The sequence below is a fragment of the Solea solea genome, chromosome 21, assembly GCF_958295425.1.
Source record: "Solea solea chromosome 21, fSolSol10.1, whole genome shotgun sequence".
Lineage (NCBI taxonomy): Eukaryota > Metazoa > Chordata > Actinopteri > Pleuronectiformes > Soleidae > Solea > Solea solea.
The window spans coordinates 4,038,794-4,050,794 of NC_081154.1; the positions used below are offsets into that span (position 1 = coordinate 4,038,794).

Consider the following 12,001-nt stretch of genomic DNA (forward strand, 5'->3'; position numbering starts at 1 on the left):
TTTGTTCCTTTTGACAGCAGGAAGTGATGGCTGTGAGCCGATCCGTGTCCTCTGCGGCTCACGGTTAACACAAAGCACAGACAACACTCAAAACAGCTGCTTTATCAATACCAGCTGGTGTTGCAATGATAAGAATGAGACATTTTGAGGGTGCAGCATCTGACCTGGGCTAAATCATCACAGACACAACCTGGCTTGAATCATCACATTGTTGTTCAACTGAAGAAAGACATGTTGCAGAAACGTCATCCCAAACAGATTCTTACTCACAATTCAGCAACAACTTTGTTCTTTGTGCAGTGGACGTTTTATGTGATTCAATTTTTGTTTATATGCCAATAAATATGCATCATCAGCTTGCGAGGATAAATAAGGAATGTGGGTCACTTGAGACCTCGATGAGATGTTTACTGTGCTGTCAACAGTCCTTTCTGTCTTCCTCCCACACACAATAAGCTATGAGACAGTTATTTACTGTGAGTACCATTACTGTAAATTCATATTGTTCTACACCCCCATCATTCCAGTTCAGCTCAAGGAAAAAAAACACACAGGGAAATTCAACTCTCTCAACAGGAGAGAAGAAAACACATTCTTTTTCTGATACATGAAGCTGATACACGGCCAAATGCAGTCCTTTTATTTACTTGTTTGATTTCATTTTACAGTTCAAGTTCCACTTCACCACCAACTTCAGAAAGTTGTGCATGTATTGGTTTCTTATTCACACCTGCGAGAACAAGAAATGTGTGCACTATCTTTGTTAAAACTGTGAACATTTGCATCGCAAACTTCATAAGAAAATGTGCTGTGCCTTATCTTGTAGATTGACCTCACTTCCTGTTTCACAACAGGATAACACCTTGCATTTGCATTTTATGTATCATCATCATTTATGTATCATCTATTTATATTATCATCTGTGTTGATGACTTTAGGACTAGAGTTGCCATCAAGTGAAACCATAGTGGATCCAGAACTGGGCCCTGTGGGACTCCACAGAAAAATGTGGAATATTATTATTATCATTTGTTGCATAAAACACAAGAATTGTTGAAGTATTGAAACTCTGTAAGTTAACATGTAAATGATGTGATTCATTGTGTGTTTGCTCAAGTCAGCCCTGCTGAGGCAGCATTAGTTAGCCTAATGAATCACTTAGGTAACAGAGCATTAATCAAAACTACCTATATCATGAATTATTCATAGTAATTATCTATATAATTGATGTGGTGAAGTGAGGATTACATGTGTGGAGTGAATATGAATTAATACTAATGTCCAGGGTGTCTGACAGCACCAGGGGTCAAGGGGTGTGATTGCCTGAGTGGAGACCTGAGTATCTCCTCACGCACTATCACTGAGGGGGTCCAATGCTAATCAGCCTATTGTTGCACAACATGCTGTCTCAACTTCTGACCCTTTACGTCAATAGTTTCTAGTTGTCGGCTGTGAACCCAAAGGTCCTCCAGATGGGCATCAGAGAAAATCTACCAAATATGCAAGTAAAGTTCTGGCCTTTCAGCACCCAATCTGATTAAAAAGCACCCAAAGCTACTGCTTTGTTTATTTTTGTTCACATTTTGTTGATGTTATTTTCCATTTAATTTTATTTGTTTTATTTGATTTGATCTGTTTTTATTGTGGTTTTTATTTGTAGGCCACGTTCTTTTGTCTTTTAATGTATTTTATTGATGTATCTTATGAGCCTTGTGTGAGCTTCTACACCTTTTATTTATTGTGTCTTTTATCTTTATTCTGTACAGCACTTTGATCCACCATGGCTGTTTTAAAGTGCTTTACAAATAAAGTTGGATTGGACTGAGCTTTGGCTATAACTGTAAGCTAGCTTCCTGCTCTTTGCTGCCATTAGCATTCTCCTCCCCCGGACCCTATGTCACCTCATGAATATGTTTAGTAACTTATTTTACTCGATCAGAGCAACAATAGTTAGCAGTTAAAGGCACTGTCAGTTATTTTGTCTTTTAGCCATTAGCTAGCTTCCTGTCCGTTGCTACCATTAGCATTCCTTTTCCCTCCTCCCTTTATCACGCCATTAACATGTTTACCAAAAAACAGCCTGACCTCACGAGCAGATAGGACCGCCCCCTTTGTGGATTCCTGGCTTATGGTTGGGTAAAGTGTTAGAGCATACTGAAAAAGTTTGTCTTAAGAGAAAGAGATCATGTCCGATCACGTAAAGTCAGATTTTAGTCAAGACTAAGACGATAACTTGGGTTTCTTAATGTAATGTAAACACGACTAAAATCGAGCTAGTCTTAGTCGGACTAATAGACCTGGATATACAATTCATAGTCTGATTAAAAAGGTCAACAGGAAACCGATTCAATACAGATTAGCTTATAGAGAGGTACAGCGCCACCTACGGAGGCGGAGTCAGACGTACACGGCCAATAAATCGATTTTCTCCTCTGCATGCATAGTGAGACTCAGCAAGTTGTCCGATTGCCTGTCTCAGTCGGACTATGGCCTTAGCTTGATTAAACTGTGCATGTTTAATGTACTGACTGAGTAAATAGTCAAGATCAGTGACAGTGAAAATTGAGCAATTTAACATGGATTTTAACTAAAACATTTCCCTGACAGCAGCTTTAAATTGGTGATTTAGCATTTAGTGGCTAAAGAGTTAGACTTTTCCCTCAGGATAAAAATATTCTAAATAAATGATCACATTTTCCATAAAAAACAAAACAAACAGAGAACATTAGTGGTTCTGTTCAAATGGAAATGACCACTAGACCGAACAATCGCCTAAGGAAGGAACTTTGCGCTGTTAGGAAATGAGTGAGGACCATTTGTGGCTTGTTGAACTTAACTTAAGACAGTCTTAAATGCACACAGTCGATTCGTATCAACCCTAAAAACGAGGCATCAACGCAAACCAATCCATACACTAAAATCAGAAAAATCAACAACCTCTTTCAAAGGCCACATTGTTCTTTGTTTCTGACCGAGTCCAGGAGACCTCACCTGTGACAAAACTAGACAAAAATGTGGTGTTGTACAACTTTATGTGTGTGTACGTGGAGGAAACAAGGAAAAAACAAAGCGTAAACATACGTGCTATTATTGAGAAATGTGGGGCATCTGATGGATGCACACTCTTTCACACTCACGCCACCCCCCCTAGCTCCTTTGAGAAGGAACCTTGTCTCCACGGTGACTGTAGACAAAAAGAGGCCCTGGCACAGCTGGTCTCTGGCAAGAGAGAGAGAAAACTGAATGAGTGTTCAAATGTACAGACAGCACAGAGGGTGAGGGGGAGTGAGAGACAGCGTAAGCAGCAGTGAATAATAGTGAATTTGGGAGGTGGTTGGACTGGGAGGAGAGAAAGGAGGGTGAAAGAAAAAAGGAGTAGAGGGTGGGGGGAGAAGAAGTGCACACAGAACGAAAGACCTGAGAGTCAGAGAAAGTGAGTGTTCACCACAGGAAGAACAGTTGTAGGCAGCGCTGCTGATCTGCTCAGAGTCAAATTACTTCCAAACATCCACTTCTGCTGCTGCTGCTTCTCTCTCTCTCTCTCAGTCTGCAGTGGAGAAAGATAATTAGATGAACAGCCTGAGACAAGCAGACTCCACTGTAAACAAACCAGAGTGAGGGAACAAATGAGACACAACAGAAGAGAGGGGGAGTAAAGATCCGTGGAACCTCTGCTGGAGACAACTGACTCCTTTCAGGGAACACTTTACAAGTGGAAACTGCAGCAACTCTCTTAAGTGCAGTTGCGGAGGTAAGAGCTTGCTTTTATGCTTTTCATATGTCAGTATATAATACAGAGAGAGGATTTACCTTCTTTAAAAATGACAAATAAGTTTACTGAGCTTTAAAGGAAATGTTAACTTCCTCTGTGAGATGAAGCAGCATGGTTTTGTTATGTCCTTGAGTTTGTTGCTCCCTCTGAAACATGGTGTGGGAGTGAAGTAAAAAAAAGGAAAAGAAAAGACATTGCAGAGGCCAGCAGCAGAGGTCAGGCATTCCTCAGGCTAACTCTGGCAGGTGGTTGAGATTTTCACTATCAGCTAGGAAGGGTTCCAGGAGAACCAAACAGGGTCACCCACAAATCAAAGCTAAAGGTACAGAAGGCAGGATTCATTGAACAGTTCCACAGTTCCTGACTTTTGTAACTTCTCAAGTCTCTGTTGACAAAATTTGGCCCATCATGGTTGACTGTTACCAGAAAGAGTAACCACTCTAGTGGTTGTTCTTCAGCAACTCGTCTGCATACAGGTGCCTTGATGGAAAGATTCTTACCATCTGCAAAGCAACCTTTAAAATTAGAAATTCCCAAAATCCCAAATCAGGATTTGTGGCAGTCAAGATATCGTCAGATTCAACTTATTGTAAGTCAGTTGTCAGTTTATTGTCCTTGTCATGTTTCCTTTTTCTGTTTTAAGTGTAATTACACTCTATCTGCACTCATACTTGGCTATTAAAGATGATTCTGACTCTGAAAACACCAATGTTATGTTGAACCTTTTTAAGATAACATGCACAAACCTGCCAACAGCACAACCACCGAAAACCCAGAGTTAAACCAGAAATGATCTTCAAAACAACACAGGCCTGGTGAAGGTTCTGTGCCACAGAGTAGTCAGGCTCTTCCTGTGAGAACTGTAGACTTGCTTTTATAAAACAAAACATCGTAACCACAAAAAAAGGAGAAGAGCTGAAAGCAGGTGCAGGATATTGTCTGGTGTCACAGATACACATCCTCAAATCATAAATAACCCCATCTACTGTTTGCTTTCGCCGATTGAACTATTGTTATTCTTAACTGTTATTTGATTGTTTTAATTCTGTTTGTTATATGAAGCAATTCACAATATAAATCTTGAAAAGAACATGATTTTTATTGATTATATTGATTTCTAACTGTTTTACTGCCATTTACATGAAACTAATGTTATTTCTAGATAGGTAAACCAGACATATACCAAAGATAATCTCAGGTAACCCATCTGTGGGTTGACTGGTGTATAAGATACATGTGATGTATCTTATGTGGTATCTTTATTCCCTAGTCTAAATTATTATACAGTATTATTAGGCAGCAACAGTGAAGTGCAGATTTGCAGTGGTGAAGGTTAATGCTGTAATTAGAGCCAGAGTACTCACAGATTTTTTTTCTTTCCCCAAAGAATCGCATTTTTGAGTATCGGTGGAAATGGACGGAAATTGGCACGCAAATCAGAACTGGTGAAATATTTGATAAAATAAGGGAAATATGTCGACAGTGGTCCAAAATGGCCAAAACTCAGTTGCAACAAATTTCACATAACTTGGTGGGAACATGTCACAGCCCGAGAAGAACAAAAAAGTCTATTGGGACCATGACCTCAACTCAAAAGGAAGTCAGCCATTTTGAATTTGGCGTCTATCTTTAGCATTAAGCATTAGCAACAAAACAAAAAGGTTGCCTGTAACTTTTCTGTATATTTACTGATTTGCACAAAACTGTACGGGTGAGATAAGAGACCTGACCGGCAAATGTCAGCACATGAAAACTAAGTCAAGGGGAAGGCGCCACCTGCTGGAGGGACAGCAGCTGAGAGGGGCTGTTGAATTAAATGTATTATTAGATCTCCTTCATTTCATATCATCTTGTCTTTTTCAGGCGTTGTGGTGTGAAGTTTTCTCCGTGTGATCTGCTGCACATCTGAGAGTCAACATGGACGTCAAAGAGGAGGTGATGAATATTCTTCAGAAGCTGTCGACCAAACTGCAGGGTCTCCCACACGCCAGTCCTCTGGAGCAGGGAGCCTTCTTTGTCCTCATTCTGTTTGTTGGTGAGTTTATGGTCATTTTCACATCTAAACACGATTGGGGACTCAGTCCAATTGGTTGCAACGTTCAGCCGGTCCGAGTTTGCTTTCACACTTTCGCATTTTAGTGAAATGAACTGAACCTTTTGAATAACGCATTCCCCTCCTCACCTGAGGCGGAGCTGCATCAAAAACTACTGAAGGAGAAGACAAGACAGAGAATGAACAAGAAAACTTGCATCACGGCTATTGTTCTACACGCTTGTATGTTTTGGTTGTGTTTACCCAGAATGCCCTGAGATGTACCCACAGTGCCCTGCGTTGTTGTTCCACTTCCTGCATTTGGTTCACTTGAAGCGAAACAAGACTTACGTTTTTAGGTGGACCAGAGTTCCCTTCTTTGACGCGCATCACAGTTCGGTTGGGCATTCACACCTCCACAAACTAACCGCATTTTCAGAGCAAATTGGTGTTCAGAAACACAGCAGCCATGATGTAGACACATATGCATGGATACAATTTTGTTTAGCGCATACATGTGCTACTGAAACAGCGAATGTTATGTAGTAGTAGAAGTTTTTCCAAAAGCCCATCTGCGTTCTGTACAAATAATTCTCTACGTTCTGATCCATGGTGTCTTCTGGAACTTCTGTTTCTCCCTTTTAGGCACATTTCTCTTCATGGTCCTGCTCTCCTGTATGCACTGCTGCTGCTGCTGCTGTGGGAAGCCAAAATACCAGGCGTCCAGAATTCAGCCTGTCTGAAGAGGAGACAGAGAACAGACTCTTCAAGAACATACGGCCTCTTCCATCCAAGGCTGTTTTTGTTTTCTGTGTTATTGAGAAAAAAACACAGACTAAATTCATCAAGGGAAGGATGATGACGTACAGTATTTCCATGATGTTTCCATTTCCATGATGTTTCATGACTCGAATTGAGATTCACCGAGGACAATGAAAATCTGTGTGGGATCATTTTTCCCACAACAAAAACCGAACAGTGCAAAGGATGAAAAGACTCATTGAGAAATCCGACGTGAACTTTTATGCCACACAGTGACTCTGTTATGACTTATTCAGTGGTTTGGTGCCCTGTTGATATTCATCAGGAATCTGACAAACAAATGGGAATCAAACATAAAGCAGGAAAACTAGAGTGCCCTCTGGTGGTCCAGTGTAGAAAATTAGATTTGTGTACGTATTGTAAATAGAAAATTACAGTTAGATCATAGAGATACTATACTTTTTTATGGATATGTTGTTTGGTTGAACCTGTACATGTGGAAATATAATAAAAGTCAATTTTCTTTGAATAAATTTTTTTTTTTTATTGTTTTCCTATTCTAGTATGTAAAGATCTGAACACACAGCTGTGTGATACAGTATGTTATAGTGTGGCATATGATAATAGTATGGCAGATCACCTTTAAAATCGATGGTTAGAGGGTGTACCTAATAAAGTGGCTCATGAGTGTGTGTCAACATACAGTGCATGGCAGCATCAGTAAGACTTCACCAAGGCAGGATGTTCAAAGGTCTTACATTTTACATTGAAAGAAACTCTCATTTTGACAAGAATTTCACAACACAACCATTGTTATTGCCATGCGTTAATACCTAAATGCAGTGAGTTGCTGGGATGTGATTGGCTGACTACAGCTGTACCACTTTATTTGGTAAAAAGGCTCTCGAAAACCCATTCACATAGACATATTACAGTAATTATAACCCTCATATGTATCCAATAATCTCCAGTGTTTATCACGCAGACGGACGTCATCCGCAGCAGTGTCACAGTCCTGTGCAGCCTGACTGGTATCAGCTGGGCTCTCACCCACACACAGCTGCTGCTCTCATGATGACAGGCCTCACTCCTGAAATGCCAGACTTAAAATAGTTTTGCTGGTTTATAATTAAACTGAGCATGTAGGAAGGACACTGGTTACAAATGTTCCCGAGGCTGCATGATCTGAGGTATCGGACACAGGTCTTTGTCGGGTCTGACACATGTCCCATCCACACATGTTCATCGAAGTGCAAATCAGGACACTTATTAGAGGCCTGCGTGGTCTACAGAGGCGGCAGACTCTGTAAATCACCAACCGGAAGCCCTGGACGCTTCCACAGAAATTGTGTCACCATCTGTTCCCACATTCACCTTATTGATAACATTACAGAACTTTTTTGTTATTATTCTTATTTTCAGGAGCTCACTGCTCAGGTTATTGCTGCACATAGTCTGATGTTTCAGTCACTTTGTCCTTGCTGCTATATTTTGTCATCTTGCTGCTATATTTTGTCATCTTTGTAAATGTCATAGTCATAGTTTCTGGAAAAATGTAAACAACATTTTCATATTCTTATTTTATTGTTAATATTTTTATTTTCTCTTTTAAAATTGTTATTTATATATTGTATTTTGCACCAAGGGAGTGGCACCCAAATTTCGTTGTCCACAAAATAACGACAATAAAGGCTATTCTATTCTATTCACATAGTTGATGTTATGAATAGTTATGTTGTATATAGTTAAATAAAGACAACTTTAAATGTTTGACACAATCAAAACAAAAATTAACTTACATGAACATATGTATTATCTCCCTTTAACTCCTCTTTAACCCTTTTAATGTTATTTCAAACAAACTCTAATATTTTTAACTTAACCCATTTTACTAAACAACAATTTAATATGAGAATGTTGCAATAAAATGTGTAAAATAAAACACTTATAATGAATTGTGTATATGAACCAACTGTAATAACTTTCTCGTAAAACAAATCACAGGATGAGGCTAATGAAGTCATAATCAGGAAGTGATGCTACTAGCATAACGTTCACATGAACATGAAGCTCTATAAAGCTCTATAAAGTACTAACCGACATTAGAAACGAGCCAAAACACACACAACATAAAATAAAACAAATACAGCTGCTAAACAAACAATGAAGAGTGCGTTTGCAGCCTTAATTTGCCCTACATCTGTCACGTATTTTTCTATTTCCGGTATTTTACCCTTTCAAAATAAAACCATCGCTTACGCCCTACCACAGTGAAAGTGGGACACAATTTGGGTCATTTACACTCAGTATTTCGCAATATCGTGATAATATTGTATCGTTACTTAAATATCGTGATAATATTGTATTGTGTTGTCTCTGGTGATTCACAACACTAGTGTTTAGAGGTGGAAAAAGTTGATTTGTGAATTGGAACAGGCCTTGTGACACATTTTAACACCTTTAAGCCTCCAAATGTGGTCCTCCAAGGCTGCAAACTCTGAATAGAGACCCAGCCTTAGAGTGAGTGTCTGAGGGTTATTATGGGTGTACAGTACTGCAGTGCAGTGCCACACGAGGGGTAATTGTAGGGTGGAGGTACAGTGAAGGGTGGAGCTGCCTATGAAAATAACTTTTCCTACATTCAGTAGCATCTAGTCCTTTTCTTCAGGTCCAGACGTGTGTGAGGTCTACAAAAGCCCTCTTTCCTTATTTATTTATCTATTTATTTATTTATTTATCTATCGCTTGTTCCCTTTATCGTGTGAGCTGCTGGACACCTGAGGCTCAGCATGGACGTGAAAGAGGAGATGATGGAAATTCTTGAAAAGATGTTGAGCAAACTTCTGGATCTACCACGAGCCAATGTTCTGGATCAGAGAGCTTTCGTGGTGGTCGTCCTCTTCATTGGTGAGTTCTTCTTTGATTCTATAAGACTTATGGTAGAGAACTTCTATCACCTCACCAGGAACAGTGGACGGTTTAAAGAATGTTGGAGCCTTCAGTTTGCATCAAATCGTTTGTTTATTGTGGGCTATTGAGTAAACATGGGGGTCCAAAATGGCAGCTATCATAGAGCTGACCCTGCTTATAATATAAATATAAAAGAAAAAGAAAATAAAACAGCCTGACTTTTGAAATTAAAGTCAGAATTCTGAGAAAACATTCTGACTTTTTTTTCCCCCTGACTGTAATCTCAGAATATTGATTTAAAATCTCAGAATTCTGATTTTTTTTCCTCAATATTCTGAGATTAAAGATAGAATTCTGACTTTTATCTCAGGATCCTGGTTTCTTTTTATTTGTTTCAAACATTTGGCCCTAATCCTCTTCCATAGATATGTGTTTGACCACATGGGGCCAGCAATGTATTTTCACATTATGATGTTGCAATGAAAAATATAAATTGTCTTATATTAAAATCAATATTTATTATTCTCTGTTTAGCTCTGGTTTCAAGTTTCAATTTGTGTTGAAAATATGTCCTGTTTGTTAGTTTCCTGTCAAAGGAAAAAAAAAACATGTAAAAGTTGACTAACGAGTATTGTGGCCTAAAAACCTCCTTACTACACTGTATAACTGGTAGAGCTGCAACTAACGATTATTTTTCATAATCAATTAATCTGTCAATTATTTTCTTGGTTAATCAAGTAATCGTAAAATCCATAAAATGTCAGAAAATGAATGTTTTGTCCACAAACCAAAAATGATTCAGTTTTAATGATTCCTTTGTTAATATGGAGCAAAGAAACCAGAAAATATTCACATTTAAGAAGCTGAAAAATCAGAAAACCTTGATTAATACTTGATTAACTGAATAATAGTTTGTACTCATCTCTCATTTCAGCCATGTTCATCTTCATGATCATACTGCCCTGTGTCTACTGCTGCTACCAGGAGAAGACAAAACAACAGGCCTCCTCCAGTGTCCAGCCTCTCGAACCTGAACCCGTCTGAAGAGGGGGGACGGAGGACATGCGGAATCCATCCTTCATGTCTTTATTCTCACGATACAAGACCTTTATGTCAGTAAAGTCCCTTATTTTTGATGAAAAATATGAAGAAAATGAAGGAAGGAATGAATGAAGAAGGAATTTAATTTGATCCCTTTAGTTCTGAGATGTGGTGCATGAAACAGAAAGAGAGAGTACGTCCTCTGCTGGTCAATTTTATATAATGTACAAATGTTTGTAAATCTTCAAATGTAAAATCAGAGGGAGTTCATTGTTTGATATAGAACAATGATAAAATTATTATTTTTATTATTATTATTTTTGTTCAACTATATGTAACAACTTTTCCCCAAGGTAAATGTTTTAGTTCTTACACATGTCTTATTATACTATAAATGTTACTGAAAAGTCACTTTTTTTCAAAATTCAAATGTACAGATATTAGTATAAGCTCTGAGCCAGCAATCAGCCAAAATTATGTTTTATTATCTATATAAAGCTGCTATTTTAGCCTGTAAATCACACATTTACTCCATTACATTATTATTATTATTATTATTATTATTATTATTATTATTATTATTACTATTGTTATTATTATTATTATTATTGTTGTTATTATTATTGCTGCTGCTTTTATTGTTATTGTGTTATTCTAAAATGTATGTTAAAATTGTGGCATGGTTTGACCCCCCTTTTGATATATGAAATATGGACATTGACACCAGTATATAATATATAATATTAAAAAAGACATTTTAAATTATCAGTTTTCTTACTTTCTTACTTTGTTGGACAATATTATATAAAAAAGCTATTATACATTTTCCATATGTCCATCTATTTAAGGTATTCTGACTTTGATGTGTTTTTATTTTAAGACATGAAACAATAATGTCTTATTAAATTGAAATAGTGTTTAAATCACATGAGTAAAACAGTGCTTTGATGTTTACACAGCTATCTGTCAGACCCATGCCTCGGCCATTCCGTGTTTTGAGTAAACATTAACCAGGAAACCATTGCTTTCACTTTGCTGTGGCCTTCACACGGGGAAAACAGGGCAGCAGCAGCAGACGTTTGAGTTTTGACTCCTCTGTGTACACGGATATTGAAATGTTTGAGCTGAGCTCAAATACCTGCAGGGCTGCGAGTGGATCAGAGCGGTAGCTGAAGCCTTTTGTTTTCCCCCACACACCACACTACACTCAAAAAATTCACTGTTGGGAGTCACTGAGCTGTGAGAGGATCATTTAGCCGGACATGGACGTGGTTAGGTGAGTTTTCGTGTGTTTGGTGCTGATTATTTCCTAAAAAACAGACTTTTGAGAGACATTTTTCAACTGTAAATGTGAAAATGTAACTCTGTGGAAGCCATGAAGCATAATTAGTGGCAGCTAAAGGTATCACATTAGAGCTTTTCTCTGGTTTCTCACCCCCTATGTGTAGTGAGTGTGGGCAGCAGTATCTCACAGGGTCACCAGA

At 38.3% G+C, this 12,001-nt stretch overlaps 1 protein-coding gene across 1 annotated transcript; it reads left to right on the plus strand.

The window, feature by feature from the left end:
- The first annotated feature begins 9,176 nt into the window (after positions 1-9,176).
- smim5 (small integral membrane protein 5) lies at positions 9,177-11,044 on the plus strand. The gene is made up of 2 exons (XM_058621492.1): positions 9,177-9,473; positions 10,411-11,044. Exons 1-2 carry the CDS (start codon positions 9,356-9,358, stop codon positions 10,518-10,520), a joined length of 228 nt encoding a protein of 75 aa, XP_058477475.1. The 5' UTR covers positions 9,177-9,355; the 3' UTR covers positions 10,521-11,044.
- Positions 11,045-12,001: the final 957 nt, after the last annotated feature.